The 24,466-nt window shown below is 35.6% G+C and overlaps 1 protein-coding gene across 2 annotated transcripts; it reads right to left on the minus strand.

Moving 5' to 3' along the window:
• Window positions 1-5,411: 5,411 nt before the first annotated feature.
• On the minus strand, window positions 5,412-23,303 carry corn (microtubule-binding protein cornetto). 2 transcript variants are annotated; one of them, XM_019054729.2, is made up of 12 exons: window positions 22,894-23,303; window positions 20,481-21,707; window positions 19,165-19,509; window positions 17,890-18,103; window positions 17,011-17,135; window positions 15,597-15,737; window positions 14,446-14,543; window positions 13,836-14,019; window positions 9,760-9,937; window positions 8,737-9,118; window positions 6,729-6,879; window positions 5,412-6,001 (listed from the first exon to the last, which is right to left on the minus strand). In XM_019054729.2, the coding sequence occupies exons 2-12, from the start codon at window positions 21,645-21,647 to the stop codon at window positions 5,843-5,845; spliced, it is 3,144 nt and encodes a 1,047-aa protein (XP_018910274.2). In that variant the 5' UTR covers window positions 21,648-21,707; window positions 22,894-23,303; the 3' UTR covers window positions 5,412-5,842. The 2 variants fall into 2 exon arrangements, with proteins under 2 accessions (XP_018910274.2, XP_072159605.1); XM_072303504.1 differs by lacking the exon at window positions 22,894-23,303 and adding an exon at window positions 22,587-22,833.
• Between the last annotated feature and the right edge of the window lie 1,163 nt (window positions 23,304-24,466).

Below are 24,466 nucleotides of genomic sequence, written 5' to 3' on the forward strand. Positions count from 1 at the left end.
GGCTCATTTGTTTCTGACTTTCTCCAGTTTTGTTAGCTTACACTTTGAATTAGCTTCAGAAAGTTTAGCGATAAAAGCGGAAATGTAAGAGCCCATGAGCCATGCTAGACTTGACAAGTTTCTTGAATCATCACCTTTTGTGCATGTCTCATGTTTCAATTCATGTGAGTGCAAGAGCTAAAATACCTTTTACTATCCTTTGAAACTATCTAATGTTTCCCTTAGGATTTCAAAGAAAAGGAAATCAAAATCGAAATGTTAGATGAGCGTGCTACCAACCTCAAACCACCGCTTCTTACCAGAATAAAGAACAGCGCTACTCTGGGCATGGTAGCAGGTGCGATAGTTGGACTCCCGACTGGTGGTGTTCTTGCCATAATGTAAGATTTAACTTCTTTCTTCTCCTTTTGTCATTGCTGCGTTGTGTTGTCTCCGTCATAAAGGAATGTAACTTGATTGCACTGTTTCAGTATATCTTTATTAGATTTTATTTGTTAAGAAGGAAAACTACCACATGAATATTTCTGAGGTTTCTAGTGATTTTTCTTTACTCAAGTGAGACATCTCTTGAACAAAAATTTATTCATAAATATATGGCCTAAGTGCAAAGCAACGTATCTCCATTGCGGTATTTCAAAATGTCCGTTCTTATTTAATTTTTTTTGAGGAGAAACAAGGCAACTTTTTAGCCTGAAATTTTTATAGAATATTCTGCCAATGGCGAAGAATGATTAAAGAAATTTTCTAGAACCAACGTTGTCTGATCCTCTAAGAAAACAGGAGAGTATGACAGGAATTCTGTAATGCCGCGTTTATCTCCAAAACTAAGTCTTCACAAAAATGGTGTATTTATATTGCCCAAGCCACCAAATCCCATGTGAAATTAGTGTATACGTCCCACTCAGGATTTTCTTTGGAAAACTCAACCGAAACGCTGAAAAATTCACCTTCCAGTTCTGCTTTTCTTGAGTTTGACAGTTAGGAAGTTTGATTTTTAAACCTCATCGTGCTTAGGAGGTTGTAAGGATCATCATATCAAGAAGTATTGAAATTTACCCTACACCGATTTTCCTGGTATTGTGTCCGTTGTCTTTTTAAAAAATGTTACATGCTGAAGTATTAAGTGGAATGAGTCTCAACTCTAATGTTCTTCTTGAAGTCCAAAAATAAAATCGAGCAAGCCCCCTGTAATGACCCATTTGTACTTTTTGACAGTCATTCAAAAGTTCAATTGCTTCCCGAGATTTTTGATGACGATTACTTTTTAAGACAGATACCTACCAATTTTCGATAGTTTCGAAGAGGTGCCAAGATAGCACTCTGAGCCACTTCCGTCATCTTTAAGTTTTGAAGTATAAAACTTACTGAAAATTCGACCTCAAAGTGAAAAATATCCACTGCCACCAAGTCTCGCAAAAATTAATCGAGCAGGCTCCGAGATGGCATTTTCGGCCGAATCCACTATCTTGAATTTTTAAATTATGAAAATTTAAGTTGGAATTCAAGTTTTCCGTCAAAAAATGCCACCTTGTACCGAGTTTCAAGAAACGTCCTGGAGTGTATTGACGGCGGCAATCGTGATCTTCTGCCATCAAGTCGAGGCGATACTCTTGAAGGCGCTCTGAGCAACTATTCCACCTCGGAAGTATTGCACAGTATCAGACGAAATTGAAGGCGCACTAACGTAGGCAACTTGACTGGTAGCGTTCATCGTACGATATGCGACTCCTGTTCGATCAATTTGTTTAAAACGCGGTACCAGGGGGTAGTTTTTGACGGAAAACCTTAATTTCAACTCAAATTTTCATTTGATTCCTTTTTGTGAGACTTGGGCAATGGATGTTTTTCACATGAGGTTGAATTTTCATTCAAAATTTTAAAATTCAAAAGTCGGAGATGGCGGATGTGGCCGAGAGTGTCATCTTGGTGCCTTCAAAATTATCCGACTTTGCAATAGAGGTTCCTTTTTAAGTTCAGTTTCAAATCGATGTACTCTCAGTTAACTTAAACCTCGATATCGGCTCGCTCTTCAACCGTTATGAAATGAATCTGTTTGTTTTGTTTTTTTGTTTGTTTGTTTTTTTTTAAATTATTCATGTATTTATTTTTTATTCCATTTCCAACAGGAGTCGCATATCGCACGATCCATAGGACTCCACGGATGCCAGTGAATTTACATACGTTAGTACGCCTTCAATTCCGTCTGATACTGTGCAATACTTCCGAGGTGGTATAGTTGCTCAGAGCGCCTTTAGGAGTATCGCCTCGACTTGATGGCGGAAGATCACAATTGCCGCTGAAATTACACTCTAACGCGTGCGCAGTTACACATTTTCTCATCACCAAAAGTGAGATAAAAAAACGTCCATACCTCAATTTGCGACGTTGCAACTTTTTCACTGCCTATTTTGAATGAGTAAACGAATATGAACACTTTAAAATCTGCCGTGATTTTTCCGAGATGTGACAAAATACATTATTTGAATGTGCTGCTAGCGAGCTGACAATAACAGTAATTGTCATTTAGTACGTTTCGGTGTCTTATTACCTCTTCGGGCCCATTTACGTCCAGAGTTATAACATTTCGGGTCTGTTTTTGTTTGTTTGAGGATTCCTACCTACCACTTCTTATTCTCCCGTTTAATTTAAGCATAAAGTTTAGACATTAGACTGATGAAACATTCAAATTCAACAGTCATTGTTTTTAACAGCTCGCTAGCAGCACATTCAAATAATGCTTTTTGTCATATCTCGGAAAAATTACGGCAGATTTTAAGTGTTCGTGTTCTTCTACTCGTTCAAAATAGTCAGTGAAAAAATTTGCAACGTCGCAAATTGAGGTATGGATATTTTTTATTTCACCGTCGGTGATGAGAAAATGTGTAACTACGCACGCGCTAGAGTGTAATATCGGCGGCAATCGTGGTCTTCTGCCATCAAGTCAAGTCGATACTCTTGAAGGCGCTCTGAGCAACTATATCACCTCGGAAGTATTGCAAAGTATCAGACGAGATCGAAGGCGCACTAACGTAGGCAAATTGACTGGTGGCGTTTATCGTGCGGTATGCGACTCCTGTTCGATCGATTTTCTTGAAACTCGGTGCCAGGTGGCATTTTCTGACGGAAACCCTGAATTTAAACTCAAATTTTCATAATTCAAAAATTCAAGATAGTGGATGCGGCCTAAAATGCTATCTCGGATCCTGTTCGATTCATTTTCGTGAGACTTGGTGGTAGTAGATGTTTTCTACTTGGAGGTCGAATTTTCAGTCAAAGTTTTTAATTTTAAAACTCCAAGATGGCGGAGTTAGAGACTCTGGAGACCTAAACGCCGGGGGTAAGAAAGTAAGCGACAATTTCAAAATTGCAATGATTACTTCAGACTAAAATTGATCATTTTAAGCCAAAAAATGTGTGGCGATTTTTGGAAATTGTTAAGAATTTACGGTTCATAGTGACGTTTCATTAAAATATTTTATAGAGAATGAAATCTGATTACCCGGTCCAAAAACTCCATGTATCCCCTGGATTGCGTGATCAGAAAACAAGGCATGTGGGAAAATTATCAAGAAGACTTGATTCTCGGCTTAAAAGTTTCCCAGAGCACAAAAACGAGTATTTTGGACCGGTTTTAATCATGATCCAACATGCAGTATTCGCAGATTGTGAGCTTCAGTGAACTCAAGGAGCATTTTAAATCAGAAAACCGGACTCTGCGTGTCATTTCCAAGGGGACTAACTTCATCTCAGCCCGAACAGTGAACTTTCGATTTTGACCCTGGTATTTTAGTCCATTTAAGTAACCCCTGCCGATTTTTCTCAATTTTGGACAGAAAAAAAAATTTCAAGATTAAAGTCTAATCATACATAGTTTGAGAAGTAGAATCAATCGCGCCCGATCTAAAGACTCGTCGGAGCTCCCTGAACCGAGGTCCGAGTACTCGTGATAATTCACCCGCATGCCTTGAAATAGAAAACAGCAGCGCCTTTTGATGAAGAACGCTAACTCCTCAGGTAATTTTGCAGCAAACCAGCTTGTTATCAACTTGATCAGAAAACTTTTGGTTTTTACCAAGAAATTTGAATACATTTAACCTGCCTTGATTTTATTCATATAATGTTGTATCGATTTCTTTTGATTGCTTCTTCATCTTTTAACAATTTTTTCTTTCTCTCTTTTCTTTACTTGTGCAGGCGTAAAAAGAGAGGATTTGAAGTAGTAAAGCTTGCATGGAAGTGGACTGTAGGCGGAGGACTATTCACTGCTTGGGGTATGACAACCATAACTCTGTATGGCAGTGGTTTACGTTGATGGTGGATGAACTTCTGTTGTTTTAAATACCATGCTCTTAGGTACACGGTGCTGTCTGTCTGAAAAACCTCTCTTTTTAACTGTCTCCAAGGCCTGGTCTGTACAATTGAACTTTTTGTTTTGGCTCATTAAACTAGGCTGTCAGTCTAGTTTTAGTCGAGTGGAATTAAGCTCAATGAACAAGTTTTACCTAAGTTAAACGATTTTTTGAGTGTCTGCAGGAGGACTTAAATATGTTGATACATTCAAGCAAGAATGCGCTAAGTAAAAACTGTTTTAAAAATTGATGTTGTTTTCTGTAAATTCATTGTTTTATGAGTATTTTACCATTTTCAGTGTAGTAAAATGCGAGTTTCTTTCATTATTTTTCTCTCTTTCCTTTTAAATCACCCTAATTTTTATCAATCAAGTTATATATTTTTTGGTATCCTTGACAAATAAAACTACCTTTGTGGAAAGGATGCTCACTTTTTAAAGATAGAACTCCCAGTACGCAAGTTTCTCCAACTTCAGTCAAAAATTTAATCTTTGAGCTTTTGAGAAATGCATGCTGGTATCATTTCCAAGAAAAAAAAAAAGCTTTGAACAACTATTTAAGATCAGTTATCACCAACAAAAATAATAGGCATGATGATAACTGATCTTTAACGACTTTCTCCAAAACTATATCTCTTGATTTGCCATTTTAAATTCCTTGATGCTTTAGCCAGCACCAAAATTTTGAAAATTAAAATTGATCCTAAGAGGCCCCCGACCCCAGAGCCCTAGGGGAGGTACAAAAGCAGTCTGACGGGTCAAAGGGAGGGCTGAAAAAATTTTTCCTCTTGCTCTACGACCAGCAGTTTATGAAACATTCTCATTTTTCTCTTTTGAAAACGGTCCATTTACATCATGATGAAAATTCGACTGGCACAAAAATTTTGATGATTAAAATGGAGTCTAGGAGGCCCCCGACCCCATGGGCCTATGGGAGGTGCAAAAGAAGTTCCAGAAAATCAGTCTCAAAAATCGATCCATATCTGTGGAAAAGTTTCAGAGGTCTCCAGGGTTGCTAAAAACTTGAGTAGTACATAATCTCCGGGGGGAAAAAAACAGAGTATTCAAGGTGGGTAAAACTAGGTTTTTTATTACATGACCAGTACGGTTGGAGAAGTATACAGTAAAAGAGATGCAAGCTCGAGATATGTCTAAAATTCGTTATTCTACATAAAAAAATAGAGAAATATAAATTGATAAAACTATCACAAAACAAAAGGGGTAAAATTCAGTGATTCTTCAGATTAATCATGATCTACAGCGATAAAATCAAAATACAGGGGATATTTAAAAATCAATCTTCAATAAAAAGATTTAAAATAGGATATAAAAGAAGGAAAATGATTGAGCCTTGTAAAATTGACGCTTGATAAAATGATGGATACAGTGTGTAAAAGAAAAATGATAAAACGATGGGTATAAAAAGTTTCCGTACAGAGGAGGGAGAATTGACTACAAAAGCTGGGGAAAATTCTGCAAGGGCAGAGTTTGCAGCTAGGAAGAAGCGTTGAGAGAACTTGAAAATCGCTCTGCCATGGAGGCTAAGCCATTAGTACAATTATCGTGGCTATTTTCAGGAACATCAGATGAATGATTCATAACTTCCTTCGGTGCAACTGGCTCATCTGATACCACAGAGGTAGTGCAAGAAATCTGAAAAAAATGTATCAATGAAAATCCCGCAGATATTCCTTCTAATAGGTCAATAAAGCTTTCTCTGGAATTGTGGCTACTCAAGAGCAATGCCATGAATCATTTGTAAATGTTGTGGCTTTATAAAATGAATTGGGACTTTTCCAATTCATATGAATTACTGAAATGAAAAAAACAATTTTCTTCAGGTGGATATGCTGTCCTTCTCAATGATGGGTGAATAAAATATTATTACGAATAATAAAAAAAAAAAAATTTTCAATGAGACAAAGATCGGGAAAGACTACTTGAAACAAATTTTCAGCGTTGTTTGAAAGGCCCATGTGTTTTTTCCCAAAATGTGTGAGGATTTTCCGGAAAATGTCAATTTTCCTAAAAACACTGTCACTGTGGAAATTTTAGTTAAGGAACAAGTACCAAAATACTTAAATTCGCACCTTGTTGACAGGTCTATTCTTATTTTCTCAGTGAGGGGGTTGCCATGCAAATTTTTCTGGGCAACATTTATTTCTAAATCCAAAATCGCAGTCTAAAGAAGCACTCATTTTTCAGAATGCTAAGACTGACGGCAGATCAAATCATGCAGCTATTTTGTTTTCCTCCAAATCTTATTAGTTACTCTAACATCATTTTGAAAATAATAATGTTACGGTTTCCAGGTGCCATGGCGGAGTTTTAAAAAAAGAAGCATTGCTTAATAAATAAAATGAGAAAACATAGTTTTTACCTCTCTTGAGTCCACCTCTCCGTTTGATTTTGCCTTCGCGGAGGGATGCAGTTGTGCTTTCAGTTGCTTCATTTGATCGAGCACATTGCTAACTTTTACTGCTAAATTAATTCTTTCTTCAGGCACTTGAAGAGCAGATGTCATGGGCTCACTGGAACAAAAAAATTTCCATGATGATATGAGCAACAGAAAAATTTAAGATACATGTACGTTTATGAATTGGATAGGGAAGCGATTCAAGTCGGTCTTTTCATTTTTAATGATTTTATTGAATGTTGCGTTTTCCTTGTCTTTTAGAAAGCTAAAAATTTCAACAGCTATGAAAACCTAGCGATGAAATTTAAGGAATTGAAGTGTTACGAATCCTGTAAACACAGTCAACATCCATGTATTGGAGAATCATCTGGCAGGGATTTTTTACAGGGTTTCCAGCAAATCGAAAGCAGAATATGGTGACTATTTGACTATTACTAAGAGGCTGCAAGTAGATAAAAACTGGGAGCTATGCTGCTGAGTTGAGAAAAAACACTGTATGCTATCATGCGAGAGTGGCAAAATTTTTCCTCCTAAAAAGATTATTTTTGATAGGCAATAATTTCTCTTGAAAAGTTCAGATGATTTACATCCGAGTGTGAATAAAATTTTTAAAAAAGAGTAAAAATATTCACAGGTTTTCCTGAAAATTCGTAATTTGTCGAATAAAGCTTGGCAAGGTCTGAGGGCTCATACAGCATTCTTCCTTAGCACAGCGGTATAAGAGATAACATTATTGCAACATTGCTACAAGCTACAGAAAGGCCAAAAGAAGATGAAACATTGCTAATTTATTATTTCTCTAACATCTCTGAAAAACTATCATACATGGGAAAATACTGAAATGATTCAGTTCAGGCAAATTTATTGCTCAAATTTTCTGAATACATTTTGGAAAATACTGTGATAATATTTGATGATGAAATTCCAGAAATATTTACTAGATAATATTGGGACAAAAATGACTTAATTTTGCGACTCCTTTAAATCTTGACAATGAACACTACTAGGATGTAATTGCACACTTGAAAAGGAACCCTGATGAAACTTAAGTTTTTAGCAAAAAAAACTGTTCGAGGAATACAGTGCAAGCAATTCAATTCATTTTTGCACCAATTGACAATGCAAAGTTAAATTTAAATCTACTATCATGGAGCAATTAAAGCAGGGTATTGCTCTTTTTAAAACGACATTACTTGAACTGCAAACTTCAAATTGCTATTACTCTGGAAAAGGTCTTCAGATATGGCAGGGAAATATTCCCTTACTTTCCCAGATTTCCTGTGACCAAAATTATCAAAGCTTCCTGACTTATATGACAAGAATTCACACACAAAGAACTTGAAAGAAAAACTTGGAATTGATTGTACTGCTAATACAGAAAAAAGTGAACCTCTTTTCTTCAGTTTTTATTAATCATTCAATTAGCTAAAATTTTAGTGCTCCTCATCATACTCTATAACAAAAATCATTTAGTAACACGTAACAAATGCCGCTTGAAATGCGAAGCGCTTGGGGGGGGGGGGGGGGTGTCGGACCATAAAGCATCAGGGGGAGTAGCCTACTAGTCGAAAAATTATTCCTCCATTCATTATTTAAAAAGTAACTTTGAGCATTGAACCCTGAACCATAGTGAGTCCCAGTTCGATTGAGTGGACAGTGTTGATGTATTTTCAGATTATAAGTTTCAATATTTTTCAAAATTCCAGATTTTTTCATATGATTTCCTGCCTTCTTTGACTAGAAGAAATTCCCAAGCAATTCCCGGTTTTCTAGGTTTTCCGGACCTACAGACACCTTCCTCTGGTTTGATTAAAATATTTATGAGCATTCTTGTGCCAAAATGGTGGCTCAACACTTCTCTGAGGAGACGTGCCCATAACTCAATTTCAAATTTTTCGGCAGTAAAGTCTCTTTAACGGAGACCGTCTGAAATCATAGCTTTAAAATGATATTAGTGAGGAAAAGGCGTTACCTGCTGTTTTGTTTATCCTGGAGCATACTAAAGATCTTCAAGAGCTTAGCGATGAGATTGTCGATTTCGATGACTTGGTCGACTAATGAATGGTTCGGGTAGAACTCATTGAAGAACCTATCGTCCTCGCACTCCTCGAAACAGACTTTATCCAGTTGCTGGTGGCCGAGCATGCCGTCGAGTTGAAACGAATCACACATCAATTGCAGATCGTTACTTGAGTGCTCCTTCTTAAGGAGGGAGTCAGAAATATCGTAAGGAACTAAGTTTTCAGTCTCAAATGAATTGTCTTCATATGGCTTTGTCTTTTTGTCTCCTCCTAGTTTAAGCGTGATTTTGCTGGGTGGTACTGGATCGTTATTTCCACTATTTAGAGAAGCATCTGAAGAACATAAAACATGTTTAAGATAAGTAACGAATCCTCATATTAATTTTTACACGACTGGCTTTCAGTTTCGATTGAAAAGAGGCTCCTTTTATTGCACCATTTTTTTCAATTGTCGAACATAGAATGATAATTTTACTGTTAACATTTATCATTCAAAATAGTGATTCCCAACAGTACAGAGGGCAATAACAAAATTATTTTTATAATCTTTCGCTCTTTGTTCTTCACTAAAGAGAAAACAACAGTACAAATTTCAAAATTGAGTACACTTTTTTGTTTTTTCTCGTTTGGAGCTGAAAACGGAAGAAAAAAATAACCACTTGATCAGAAAATGTCCTTTCGCCAGAATTTTTTTCGCAACTGTTCACGGGCACATACTTCAGATTATACAATTGAACAAGTGTTATCAATAATTATTGAGTCAGAAAAATATGTCAGTAAATAAATTAACAAGAGGATTTAAAAAAAATTACATTACTAGGCAATGTGTTTTCAAATAGCACCACAATTTTTTTTTTTTTTTTTTTAGGGCAACATAAGACACTGAGACTTTTCTTAGAAGGAAAACGAAATGGTAAATCTCAAATAGAGTACCTGAATTTATTACGTCTGATAGTAATATGAGCTTAACTCACCAGATAATGAGATTTGATCCGACGACTGAGTAGTAGAGGAGTTTCTTATCACTGAGAGTACAGAATTCTTATAGCTATTTATAATGTCTAGTTTTCCATCAAGAGGGCTCTGAATTTTGCTGCCTCCATCACTATTGCTACAACTTTGGCTGAACGCTTCATTGTGAAAAATTACTTCCTGTGAATCATGCAAAACACATGAAACGTAATGAATCACATTTAATTCAAAGTAAAGGCATGCATGTCAAATAGAAATAGAAGAGCGTACTTTGAGAGAAAATGCACAGATAAACAATAATTTCACAACAATAATAAAACAATAAGTCCACAAAAATGAAGACTTTCCACACATACTCCAAAAAAAAGACTAAAGTCCCAAATTGAATGACAAACCGCATGAGAACCCCTACTTTTGGCAGCAAATAGGCCTAATTGATTGAAGGTTTCAACTGATTCTGCGGCCACTTATGGGAAACACACTTTTTTACCTTTGGGAAATAACACGAGTTATTATTTTTGGAGTAGAAAAATAAAAAACAAGACAAATTACTACTAATAGAAATTTTGAGAATATATAATGTAAAATTAAATGTAAATTTGAATGAATTTGTGAATTAATCATCAGGAATTTCGGAAAAATTGGTAAGTATATTTCCTCTCACTTTAATTGAATAATTATTCCTAGAAACTTTATAAAATACTGGCCAAAAGCCAGATGAGAAACTGCTGCCAGATTGTTCTCATATCAACTGTTTAATAAGTTGGTGAAAACAATTTCGCATCGATCGAAAACCCGAGGTCCTAGTGATGGTTCTGTCTCAATTATCGATAACATTAACCATGCGATGTTCCTGTCATGGAAAAAATAATCAACATAGCTGACGATCAAAAACATAATTTTGAGTTAGGTCCACATCAATGACTAACATGCAAGGTACATTTTAGTTGTCAATGTGATTTGAGGCTGTTTATCAATCAACGCAAATTGCGTACCAATTTGAGTTATCAATGCAAAAACAATCAGCCTGCAGGTCACTTCCTATCACTGTTCAAGATTTTTAGGATCTAAATGAAACGGTCAATCTTTATTTTGATGAGGAGGGCAAGGCATTTATCACCTAAGGATTTCTTTGAAATTTCTTCAGAGTAGCAATTCTCGAAATTTCCATCAAGTAAATTGATTCGCATTTTAGAGTTATTTCACTGTGAGGAAAAGCTCATGTTATTTCCTGAAAGGACTGAACCTACAAATTTCGGAAATCATCAAAAACAGTCAGTCAATCCAAAGATCTTGTCCTCACTGCTAAAATTAGAGATTGCTGTTAGGTTTATTCTTTCCAGAGAAGCAAAAGAGGAAACCCAAGGTATACTTGACGGATATGTGATGGATCCTTGAGGACATGTTAATGTCAAAACATGTGATGTCATGACATTCAAGAGACTGCAGAAATACCTACTTCATTTAAGAGAAAGTTTAAAAATCATGTTACGTGGCATATGTTGTAACCGGAGTTAACAAATTTACGATTAAAAGCAATGCTACTAGAACAACTGATTGGTTGCGGAACATAAAGTAACAATTCAAATTATCGAGCTGGTAGAATTATTTTTGTCATTAATTCAGCATTATTTATTGAAAGATAAAATAACTCACAGAATATTCAACCGGTACCACAATTAACTTAAAAAGCACTGATGATTGATGGATATAGGCATCATGAATGATAAGATAGGATACATGCATATTCTCGTATTATTTTTCTGGACTACTTGATGAAATTAAAGTGCGCTTTTTCTTTTAAAATATGGACACATCCAATTCGGATAAAGTCTGTGCATTATTATAAGGATTGCAAAAAATATGCATTACACATTATTGAAAAACATAATGACGGTGAGACTTCCAAACTTATCACGTTTGCGGTGTTTCATTTTTGCTCCTCTAATATTATTCATAAGAAAACAAATTTATGTCATTCCTTGGTTTTTTCACAGAACTTTTTTCTCACTGAGACGAATTGTCACAGCAGTTTTTTAGAGTTGCTATTGAATAGCTTTCCATTTAAAAAATAAAAAAATATGACAGAAAATCTGAAACATCGTAAACAGAATTACATGGTTTGGCGGTCTTACCCTTGATATAATAATAACTGAAAATGTCTCAGGTATGAAACCTATTCAAGATCTTTCACGTTTGACTAGCCATGCAATCAATTTTAGTACTTTCAGGAAAAAAAAGAAAGAAAAAAACAGGTCAATATCTTTAAAATCTGTTGATAAAAATATACAAAGTGAAACGGTAAGCTACAAGCATAATAGGACAAATACACAATGAAAAAAAGAGGGTAGAAAATGTATGCGCAAAACACAGGTAAACCATGTAATAATAAAGAAGCCGCGTTAAAAGTATAAAACATAATTCTAAAATGAACCCTAGGATGTCATCACTGATAAAATAAGAAATTATGAATGCATTCTCAGTGTCAAAAAATAATGATTTGAACGAACACAATGCATAAAATGCTGTAAACTTATGAGTTATATCTTACCTAAGAAGAGCCTGGGTTGAAAAAAGAAAGAAATCACACCAGTGAGATATTATTTATACGAGTGAAGATAATTTTCTACTTAATTAAATTTGTTGGCGCTCTTCTTAAAATTCTTTCATCAATATTATCATAGTTCAACGTCAAGACTTTCATGTTTGCAATGAGAATAAAATGCAGTTCAACAACCAGTACAAGTTATGCCAGAGAGTCCAAAATAGTATACAATCGTATCTCCTTAAAACTTTTCTCAATATGACTGTTTTCCGGAAACAACCTCCTACTTTTACTTCCCCTTCAAAATCTTTGCACCAAGATGTGGCTTTAATTGAGTAAAAAATCATTTTTCTGAATCTTGTGAGATGTATGCAGTAAAACCACCCAACAAGACGGAAAAAAACATCCGATAAAGCTTTGAGATTTCTACTTTTTCAAAATATTCCAGTCGAAAAAACTGCGCTCACTATAAAAGGACGGATGAAAAGCACAGCAATCCTACTCACACTACATGACGACAGGGCGAGAGCAGGTGAAAGCGGAAATCAAAACTTGTGCGGAAAGTAACAAAGACGCAACGCGGTCAAACTCTTTACTCTACTAGATTAAAAAATCTGAGGCGGTTCTATCCCAGGGATACACCAAAAATTCTGCTGTCCATGTGCAAAAGCATTATGTGTGCTCAAATTACACTCCCTGTGAAAACTGGTTTTGCCTCCAAAGGGAATAAACATTAAAACAAAAGGCTTCGGAGAATTATTCCTTTCAAAGCCTCATAATTTGGGTAAATTTTCTACTCGTGCAATTGTCCGTAGGAAATGACACAAGTTCTGTAGTTAAAAAAAACAAAAAACAGGGTGGGAAAAAGGAGAATGAGGAAAATTATCCAGTATGCTGCCAGAAAAATTTAGAATCATCTTGACATGAGTAAATTAGGTATACTGCTGTCTTAAGATAATGAATGGCAACCATATCGCAAAAATGATCCTCGGACATTTTTCATCAGAAATTTTGTGATCTCATAGTATTTATTACGAGGAAAATTACAGCTACCATAACACTATGTTTCCTTTTTTCTTTTTGCTTTTTTAGGACTGGCTAATTCATCCTCCAGTATCCCATATAATAAATTACGAGCAATTAGATTCCTTTCGGTGTTAAAAGAGAGCAAAAACTTGCATTATAAGTTGACGATTTTGAGCCACAAACATGAAACAGTAAGACCTTGGATAGCATTTACTTAAAATGTTTTCAGAGTTCTGCCCTTCAAACCAATTAAAAAACCAAATTTCCCAATACCGTTCAATATTTGGGTATCTTCTTATTTTCACTCTTCCTTAAGACACTTTGTGCGGAGACATTCATATCTTCATTTCAACTGTTCCTGCCCTACGATTTCTTTAGCCTTGGACAGTGGTCGTAAGTATACAGATACATCACCCGCCATCATTGAAGAACCTTGATTGCAATTTTCTCAACGAATTGTTCTTCTATCGTGCCGTTGAATTAAATAAAAAATAAAACATAACGTACCTCTAAATCAGTCTCCGAAATATTGTAGGCAACCACCAACTGTTCGATGAGGCTTTCCAACCGATCTCCTAAACCAGAGAGCGCGACTGAAGCTCCTGAGACCGAGGCACCTTGTTCTAGGAGAAATGCTTTACTTCGCTGCTCGGTTGTGTTCACTTTCGCTTGGAGGGCCTCGTTTTCTTGCCTAGAAAATAGTGAAAATGATAAATAAAAGTTTCCAAGTTATGAAAACTATAAATATCTCAAATATTTATTTCGCATATTCGGCTCTCAATGATATGAAATAAAAAAAAAAAATCAATTGGATTCAAATTGGGAAAATAAAAAAAAAATCAAAAAATACATTGACTGGTTTTCCAAATAAGAAATAAGGTATGACAGAAAGTGTGCAATGTCGCACATGGCGATACATGCTTTTGCACTTTGGCCATCAATATAAGCTTAGTTCGGTTGACAGTGGAACTAAGTAAAACTGAGGCAATTTTTGTTGACTAGCAAGGACAACTTTTAAGTCTATTTCCAGCAATAAGTATTAATGTACAAATGATAATTTTAAATAAAAATACCTTATGATAATGAAAAAAAGAAAAATATAATTAATGAGACGTACCTCCTCTGTTCAGCAACTTGGGCTAGCTTCAAATACTCTTCTTTTTGCAACGATAATTCTTTATCTTTCTCCCTGACTAACTGTTTCTGCTTCAAGACCTGTCAATTCAAATATGTGATTAAGTATATCAAGCTTAAAAATTATATGATTGAATTTGAAGCAAAACTAAAACTTTATAAAAAAAAAGAGCCATCTGCAATTCACAACATCAGGTATCTATTGGCTTTGCAATTTGCAGCTCAAGGCTGCTTACAGTGCAATTATGAACAAAATTGTGTATTTAATTAATAAGTCCATTTCAATTAATACAATCCTTTTATTCAACTGTATTTTCCCTATCCACGTCTATTTGTATTCTGATTTTATTTTGTTTTTGAAGGAAGTATCTATTTTTGTATTTGAATTTAGCCTTGTACTTTTTATTTACAATTTTTTTCCTTTTTTTTTAAAAAAAAAGGAGGTTTGGAAAAATAATCCTCACCTTTGTACATTGCTTTTTCTGAGATTAAACGAAACAATTAAAAATTGCAAAATTGCTTTAATGCTAATGTTTGAAAGCCTTGGGGGCACAGAGGTTCCCAAGGCTCCAAAAACTGAAGCGCAAGGATTCGTGCCAAGGAAGAACGCCGTACGAACATTTGAGGGTTGCCAAATTTCCTTCCATAGTGTTTATTTTTTAGGAAAGTTATGAATATTGTTTCTTGAAATTTTCAGACGTTTTAGATCAAATTACCAACAAAATTATCTGAGAAATTGGTAGCCAAAAATTCAAAAAATTTCCTGAAAATTAGTGATTTTCCGGGGAAAATTTGGCAACGCCTGATCTTACACGACATTTTTCCTTCGCACGGCAGAGCTCCTGCCAGCAGAATATTGCAACTGACATTCTAGGGTTTTTCCGTGTCAAATTATCAGATACAAGGACTTAAAACCCATGGTAAAGACTTCAAGGTAAAGACTTTGAAGTATGTTACTTTACTTAGGAAGAGGCAAAATGAACATTAATGAGGACAGGGAAAAAATAATAATATAACATAAAGTCACACTGAAAAAAACAAGAAAAAGAAAAACCACGGGGAAATTCTTCTGGGTATTTCAAGACTATCACTAAATTCATTTTTGGGTAAAGTGAAAAATCATCAAAGCTCTACCTCGTTTTCAAGGTCTTTTATTGAGTCTGCTAGCGCAAGTTTTTCTGTCTGTAGAAAATCTTGCATTTCTAACGATTCCAATTCTAGTTCTTGTTGAGACTGGATCATTGATTTTTGGGCCACGGTCGTCTTATCCAGTTCCTTTAGGGAAAAAATAAAAATAATTAGAACGGAGAATTCATTAAGAACACTTATTGGAACAATATTTGTTAAAGCATTAACGATCAAGATTTATTTCTTAGGAACTTTTTCATTTTGGCAAATCGTCGCCTCTTGCATGAAGGAACATATCTTAATTAGACTCTTTCAGTAATCCTTGCAGACATTACATTTTATTGCAAGAGAATCGGCACATAAATTTGCCTGAAATTTTCAGTAATTTTGTTTAAGTACACTTTTTTTTTGTGTCTCGTGGAGATAAAAAATCTGCAAACAGATACCAAACTTTAACCAACTGTCACCAACTCCGTAAAGGTTTCGCGTATCTCACAAGAGATAGTTCCGCCCGATATGAGAATAGGGTGCTCTGAGAGCTGCCAGTTAAAAGATGTTATGTAGGTTTGGCCGGAAGAATAATAAACAAATTTGAACATGTTTAAGTACACTTGCAAAAAAAGACACTAAAATTTTCACATAAAAATGATACAATGATTCTCCGATGGAAAATAAATTGTTTGCATGAATACTTACTGGAACAGCGCAAACAAGATACGATCTTTTCAACTTTCCAACTTCGGATCGGCCCCCCTAAAAAATGAAGTTTTTACTTTTGACGACCCCCCTCATTGATAAACAATTGGAAAAATAATAAAAAATGAAACTTTATAGGAGATACTAGATGAAAAATTTCAGGAAAAAACTTGGAATCTGGACGAAAGAATCGCATTTAATATGTTCTTTTAAATGATGTCTCACGAGTGGAGGGTTACTATTAGAAAAAAAAAAAATTGGAGTCAGTAACCCTCTCTGTGGTCTCCAAAAATTTTGAGTGGTTCTAAAAATAGTCTCCTTTGACTATGAGCACTAAAATTTAAAATCTCTACATAAATTTGTTCAAAAGTTACATGGGTGGTGCATGATTTTTATACCGCCGTGTAGAGCATTTTCAAATTAATTGTTGAAAGTTTTCAAACCAAAAATGAAAAATAATAAAAACGAACTAGAATCTCAAAATTCATAGCGACTAGCAAAATTCCCCTTCTCCTTGTTTCATGAGTTAAGAACTCAAGTTGGCAGAATGAGCGAATTTCATACTGAAAAGGAGAAAATAAGAATAGAGAAACAGGGCTCAAATCTTTTAATTTCTTGGCAGAAGTTAGAGAAAATATTTCTTTGCTGTCAATCATTAAAAAAATAAGTGATAACTAGGGCACAAAGACTTTCAGAACTAAAATAAACGAAGACATATACTGACCTTCTGCAATTTAGAGCATGTGTGATGTAGGGTTTTTATTTCTGCTTGTTGTTTTTTCACAATGTCATTCATACAAAGAGTTTGCCGCTCTAATTCAGAGAGGTAATCGCCAGACACATCCGAAACTGAAAAGAGAATCCACTCGATTATGAATAAAGCAATTATGGATTTTTAAAATTCCTTTCACATAGTCCTAATTCCCTCTTTCAAAAGGACAGATCAACGGCCCAAGTGCGAAACCGCGTATCTCTGTTTGAGGCATTGCAGACTTCCTATCATTTTTCATTTTTTCTTTGGAAAAGTGGTCAATGTAATTTCTTGAAAACTTCATTGATTTTCCTTCTCTGTTGGCAAGATACTCTGTTGAATTTTTAACTATAAAATTTGCTTGTTCCTCTTCAAACAAAATCAAAAAGGAGTGGAAGTTTTGAAACACCGCAGTAGAGATACGAAGCTCTATTGCGTTGTTTTGCACTTTGGCCATCGAAATATAAAATTTATACACTTTAAGAGTTCATAACATTTCTCAGATTATCTTCAATCAGTTTTCAAATTCTAAGAGAGGGAGAAGAGTCAGTATGCATGTTTGGAATAGATTTAAATTGATTTAAACCATACTCAACTCGGAAAATGGGTTATGTGAGCAACGATTCAAATGAGGAAATAAACGAAAAAAGAGAATACATCCATAAATTTTCTCAACTTTTCAAAATGGTTGAAAAAAAAAAATGTTTCACTTGAATGAGTGATTAGGTGCACTAACACTAAATGTTTCATCAGATTTTTGTTTAATGACAGCTTATTGATTAAAATATCACCATATTTTTAACATACATTTATAACTGATTCTTTCACTAGATATATATAGAGCTCACTTACTTTTCTTCAACAAGAGTTTACAAATTCTGTCTTCGTAAGCTTTGAATTGTTGTTGAATTATATCTGCCATCAATTTAGATGACTCGAGTTCTCTTTTCGTTTTGTTCAGTTCCTGTTTTTTAGCTGTGCTTTCCGCTTCGGTCTTCAGGAGTTCCTCTTTCAGCTGTTTGACCGATGATTGGAGTGTTTCAATTTGTTCGTTTCTAAAATCAACCTGGGATCAAAAAATATAAGTAAATTTTAAGTCTAAAGTAGTGCATGAGATAATTTCCTTCTACGAAACTGCCTAAGATTCAGAGTGTTTATAATGGGTCTCATCCACATTTGATAGCATCATGATGAGATTGTGGATACGTTTTCATTGATTAAGAATTGGTGATATTAAAAAAAAATTTAAAAAAAAGACTCACTTGCATGTCAAATTAATTTAATTGCGGACGTGTTTCGCTTCTGCCCGAGGAGCATCATCAGCGCGACTGCGTTTGCTCCTTTCTTCTTGATTCTCTTGAAATTTTTGATCATTTTCTTGTGCAGCCTCCAAGGCGAAAAAGTTTTACGATTTTTCGTTTTATTTTCGTTAACTAGTGATATTGATGACACAGTATAATGACTTGAATTTATCAGGAAAAATACATGACATTTTGTACTTTCAGACAGGGATGCAGGAAATGCTCGAAAATGTAAGCCCCCGCTTGTGCATGGGGGTGAGGAGACTTGCAGGCCCAGGGGACAAATTTTTAGTAAAAATTAGATTATTTTTCTTTTTTCTTCTACAAAAAATGAGAATGATGTAAAAACAAGCTGTTTTTAAAATTTTTCAGTGCAGGATATATGTATTTTTGTCTCCTTGCAGAGTGAATAAACTTTCTTGGGGAGAAAGAAATTTTAAAGTTGAGATGGCAAATTATCTTTGCTCTGAAGAATTTTATACACCCTTGATTTCAAGATATAAAGAGTCATGTCCTTGATATAACAATTTCTAAGCTTATAGACAGGGAAATTAATTGAACCTCCACATGACATGTCTCCGAATCAGTATTTCATGCAGAAAACAGCCCTGGTATCAAGAAATTAAATAATAATACCTCATAAAAGAGATGAATCCCGAAAATTCCATTGCGCTCCCTATTTTCTACAAGGATTTGGATGAGAAAACATAATTACAGTACTTGATTCCTGACTTAGTCAAGTGGAATTATATTTACTTAACGGTGGGAAAAACTACTCAAGAGATAGCTGAAAAAAGGCAGTGTGAAAGTTTCAATAAGAGCTTACTTGAAGTGATACATCCATCGTTTCCACTCGACGCTCATTGATTGTGACTGGGTTTCCGGCAACTAATTGTTCAATATCGTCGGCTGTAAAAGTCGTTTGAGTACAAGTCTCGTGATAGATTTTAGTCTTGGATTTGCTCCGAACTCCAGGGTATGGCGGTAAGGTTTTGAAGTTAGTAGTCAAAGATGAGGTCATGAGATTCGTATCTCGGTGCTTTCGCCTCAAGATTTCAGTCTTATTCAAACTAGGATCTCTGTGCCGTGATGAAGAGTCATGAGAGTGCACAAGGTTTTCGTTCGACTTCTGCCGTCTCCTGCGCGGCAAAGTGGCATACTTTTCTATTACCTTTAAAAACAAGTAAAAATAAATAAATAAAAGCAAACAAAAAATAAGGAAATCTAAGATTAAGAAGATGGAGAGAAAGGGCAGGCATGCAGCTAATTTTTGCTATGAGGCAATTTTGTTTGCTCATCAATTAACTTCCTTAAGATAGTTACTGCCGATCTGCTGACCTTGAATGATAAAAGCATTTAGGTCATCTAGTATTCCTAGCAACCTGCAAGTTTCATTTTGATATGTAATTTGGTGATTTTTTAGTTCCATTCTACAAACCAAGACGCTCAAAATCATCTGGTATTTATGTTAGGCACTGACTATAATAGTTTAAATTACTAGAAATAAAATTAATTTAATCTCTGACTAGATTGTTTTGTTTTGTACTCTAAAATATAGCACAAAACACAATTTTAGAATTTCTGTATCCAGTCGTCCCAATCTTCACCCATCTTTTTTTTTCATCTATCTTCGAAATCTCCATCTTATTTCAGGGTAAGCACCAACTATTAAATTTTTCTAAGGTTTGACATTGGGCTTCTACTTTGAGTATTCGATTAAATAAATAATGAATGATTGAAGTTCATTAACATCCCTAGAGATTTAAGCTAATTCAAATAAAAGGTACCTCAATGATGAGAACTTTTAGGTCAAGATGAAGCCAAAAGAACATAATTCTCTGGCTCCAAAGTTTCACTTCATTAAAAGAAGAAAAAAAAGAAAGAAACTGATCATAGTTAAACTTGAGAGTGTCATTGGCAAGAATTATTTAGAAAACTAAGAACCGAAAAAATTAGGAGAAATCCTGTGGACAAAAATTGAGAGAGTAGGTGGACCCCTATTTTTGCTGCCAAGCTAGAATTCATGGCCGTTTTTTGTCCTGAGCGCTAGCTCAGCTAGCAGAAACTCAGGTTACTTGAATCTGATTGAAAGTATGTAAATGGATGTTCAAATGGGTACACAATTAATGAAGTGGTGAATACCTGAGCATTTGCTTTGCTTTCGGCAGCAGAACATGACGGAGACTTCTTGTCAGTCGGATGTGATGTGTTAGATTTCTGTCTGGAAACAGCCGTGTGACTTTTGCTGGGAGCATAGGGCCATCGTCCGTCATCGATGGCAGGAACTATTTTTGATCGAGAGCTAGATAATGATCTGGTGGGCTTTGTTCGCACTTCGCTTGGTTCTCTAAGCTTCGCTGAGGTTTTGGCATTCATAGTCGAAAAATGAATATTCTTACGGCAAGTATCTCTTGGAGAAGCATTTGAAGTAAACGGCGGTCTCCCGCGAACAACAGACTTCTCAACAGTTTTCTTCTTAATTTTGGCATCCTTGAGAGACCCTGAGCCTGTGACACAGGAACTTTCACTACCTGCCTCACTAGTGCCTTCACCATAGTTGTAGTCCAATGATGTATGAGTGTCGGAAAAATGTAATGTTTGACTGTTGGCAGCACTGCAGCTGGATAAAAGCTCCTCCGAGTCAAATTGATATGGAGAGGATGAGCGACTGATTTGGCTCGAGTTACAGGACGCTTCAATCTCCGTTTCTTTGAAATATTTGCCATTTGTTTCCACGCCACTGTCGCTCCCATTAGCGAATTCAAGTTCGCATGGTAACTTAGTGGCACTTTCAAGTATAACAGTGTCAACTATAAGTGGATCATCCCCATTTAACTTACTAGGGCTATCACATTTTAATTCAGGGGATGTTTCTCCTGTGATTTCTAGACCAGAGTTCAATCCCTCCGCTATTGGAGACTTTGCTCCGTTAATATCAATGCTACTTTTAGAGTCACATGTGACATTAAGATCAGTCAAATTATTACAGCTAAGCTGAGGACTAGGTGAGTTCTTCGTATTACTTAAATTGATACTTAAATCACTAAAGTCGTTTACTGAGAAGTCCAGTGCTGATACAGGGGTGCCAGACTTGGTCGCACCATCCCGCGCCTCCTCCCACACATCAGATATTGAGTTGGAGTCAGGAGACAATAGGCAGTCGTTATGATCCTCTGATCTCTTGCTGTCATCTCCTGCATCAGTTTCGGATACACAACTGTCTAACTCGCTTGGCGAAGTTGCATTCACCTTCTTGAATGGTGTTACTTTCACGTCGTTGCGAAACCATCGAAATACTTTCGACTCCATACTTGAACTCAGCTACAAAATCTTCAGAATATCTGATCATACTCCAATCTTAGGTAAATTCTAGAAAAAAGGGGGAAAATTCATTATTAACAAAAGGGTAGGAAATATTTTTATTGCTGAGGTTTACAACTAGACTAAGAAAGATAAAACTATTCAAAATTTTTGACTTGATAGCTTTCATTAGTGCCAAACCTTCTGGGATCTAGCGCATTTTTGTGAAAACTGAAGAGAGTTATACTTCCTAATTAATGAATACTTGTAGGTACATGGTAAAAGATCCCTGGCATTTTTGATAAGCCTCTTCAGGTACAAGATTATAGAGTAAGGGCTTGAAAGAACAGATTATCTTCAACAAACTATATTCTTCCTGCAACTTTCAGCTGTACGAAAACTGGCCAACAAAATTTACGCCCAGAATGGAACTTGTTAAACCATGGACGCAAGGCACCGGGAGACCCAATTCCACCCTTTCTGAGAAATTTGAAGGTTTTTCATATCTCGAGTCTTCATTTACGTAGGATCCATTGACCTCCAGAGCACGATGAATCTTATGGATACCATTGATTCACAATATGTCATAAGGTTTGGGATCATCAGCGGCAAATCATCCATTAAGCCTTAATCACTGTATAAAACTTTTCATCCAACTCTTGGATGCAATTCGTCCAATGAAAAGTTGGATAGTGTGATACTGACGAGAGAAAACGACAATTTGATGAAAAATTCAATGGAAACTTGAATGTGATGTCACATTCAACTTTTCGAGAAAGGTGGAATGGTGTCTTCTGACCAACATGAGCCGAAGCTGTATATTCACGAACCGCAGGCCAATGACGATATCACACTGCAATGGTAACTGAATCAAAATTTTTTGCGTCCAACTTTACGTTCAAGTATGTCGGATGAAAAGTCTGATAGTGTGAATTCAGCTTAATTCACCTGTTTTAAGAATGATTTGAAGCATGACTAATTGAACCAGTTTACAACATTGTAAATTTTATAACACAGCCTTCAAGTAAAAGAACAATCCCATCTTGTTGGCAACGCAGACCCTCGGGCATGGTTCCAGATCAAAAATGAGGTTAGACACTGGCTTCGATGACCACAATCCAGAGGCAGTGAAGCGACAACCAAAGCAGAGATTGAAGTGGTTTACTCAGCAGTGTGAAGAACTACGGATGAGAATAATACTGTCTATCAATGAGGAAAAACTAGTTATGAATGCAATCAAGTGACAATACGTTACCCTGAAATGCAGCGAACGGACGTTAGACATTGAAACGGTATTACTGAGGTGAAGATGATAGAAGACTTGAAATAACTGAAAGGATTAGGCTCGCTTGACATTAATTATGATTGAAACGAATAATAATAACACTTGGAGAGTATTTTTAGCACACTCAAAAACATTCGAGTTCGGATTCGATCATGGACAGAGGATGCATGGTTTGCAAGATAAAACCACCGCTATTTATGGACCTGCCGCTAACGAATGAAACTTCCCACATCGTTATCACACGCACCGATGAACAATTCGTTTAAACATTAAATTGATATAAAATTAGATGCACCACACTATTTAAACTAGAAAGAACTCAAAAGTTACAACGTATAGCACTCGCGATCGAGAAAATATTTGTGTTTGGGATTTATAGAGGGTAGGGGGGCGGGAAAATTGGGGAAAACACTACGTTTCATTTTCAGAAATTCCCTGATGAGGGCCAGAAACGGACAAGTGAACCGGAAATTAGTACTAGGATGACGAACGACATCTATGGAAGATTCGTCTAATCTATATTTCAATTGTACTCTAACAGAGTGCGCTACATGCACACATAAACCGCCTTCAATATTGAAATCAACGCGCACAATACATGTGTAGTAACAATTGCCATGTACCTATTTGAAGGCGAATTGTTTTGTAATTATTACTTCATTTATATTAATTGAATCGACGTATGCGAAAACGTCCGTTGTTTGGTACAAGGTTTCATAGTTGCGGTGGGTTTTTTTTGTCCCACGTCACTGAGAATAGGATCGATCTCTTTTGTAAACGTTTAATTACACTTAGGGGATTATTTATAAAATTGTTCTACATTCCTAACGTCTTAAACCATCTTTTGTCGTTAAGTTACAACGAAACTGTCCACTCGAATTTTGAAACACTGCCTTGGAGGCTTGGACATCGGACGTTTTCGCATACGTCAATTCAATTATAGTATAGTACTATGCTATAGTCCAACAGAGTACGTTACTTGACACATAAAACACCTTGAATATTGAAATCAGCACGAACATAACATGTGTGGTATCAAATGGACGGAGTTAAACAGAAAGGAACCAAGCCACATCGGGGTGGAACCAAGAAAAAGAGGTTTAAAGTTTGGCTCCTGCATAAGATTCAATGTTAAAGATAAACTTTAAGTTCAATTTCTGCAAAATTTGCTCCAACAAAAACTTTGAATTTTTGGCAATAGATAGTAGAGCAGTGGTTGAGTTCAAAACCACTCATAACTCAATTTTTTCCAAAATGTGGGTTGGTTCCTTTCCTGATTAACTCATTCCAATTGGTATGTACTATTTGATTTGGCGAATGAAAACAATTCCATGAAGATGCAAGACATTGCTTACAATAAATAAATTTTGGATTTTTACCGATACTGTTAGAAATCAAAGATTTTTTACTTTGACTCCAAATTCCTGAGACTTGGAAAAAATTAAAATTCACGCGTTGAATTGTGAAATTGCCAAAAATATTTTTGAAAGCGGCAACATCCATTCCTTGATGAAGTCAATAATTAGGAGCAATTAGGAGAAAC

Source organism: Bemisia tabaci, chromosome 8 (assembly GCF_918797505.1).
Source record: "Bemisia tabaci chromosome 8, PGI_BMITA_v3".
NCBI lineage: Eukaryota > Metazoa > Arthropoda > Insecta > Hemiptera > Aleyrodidae > Bemisia > Bemisia tabaci.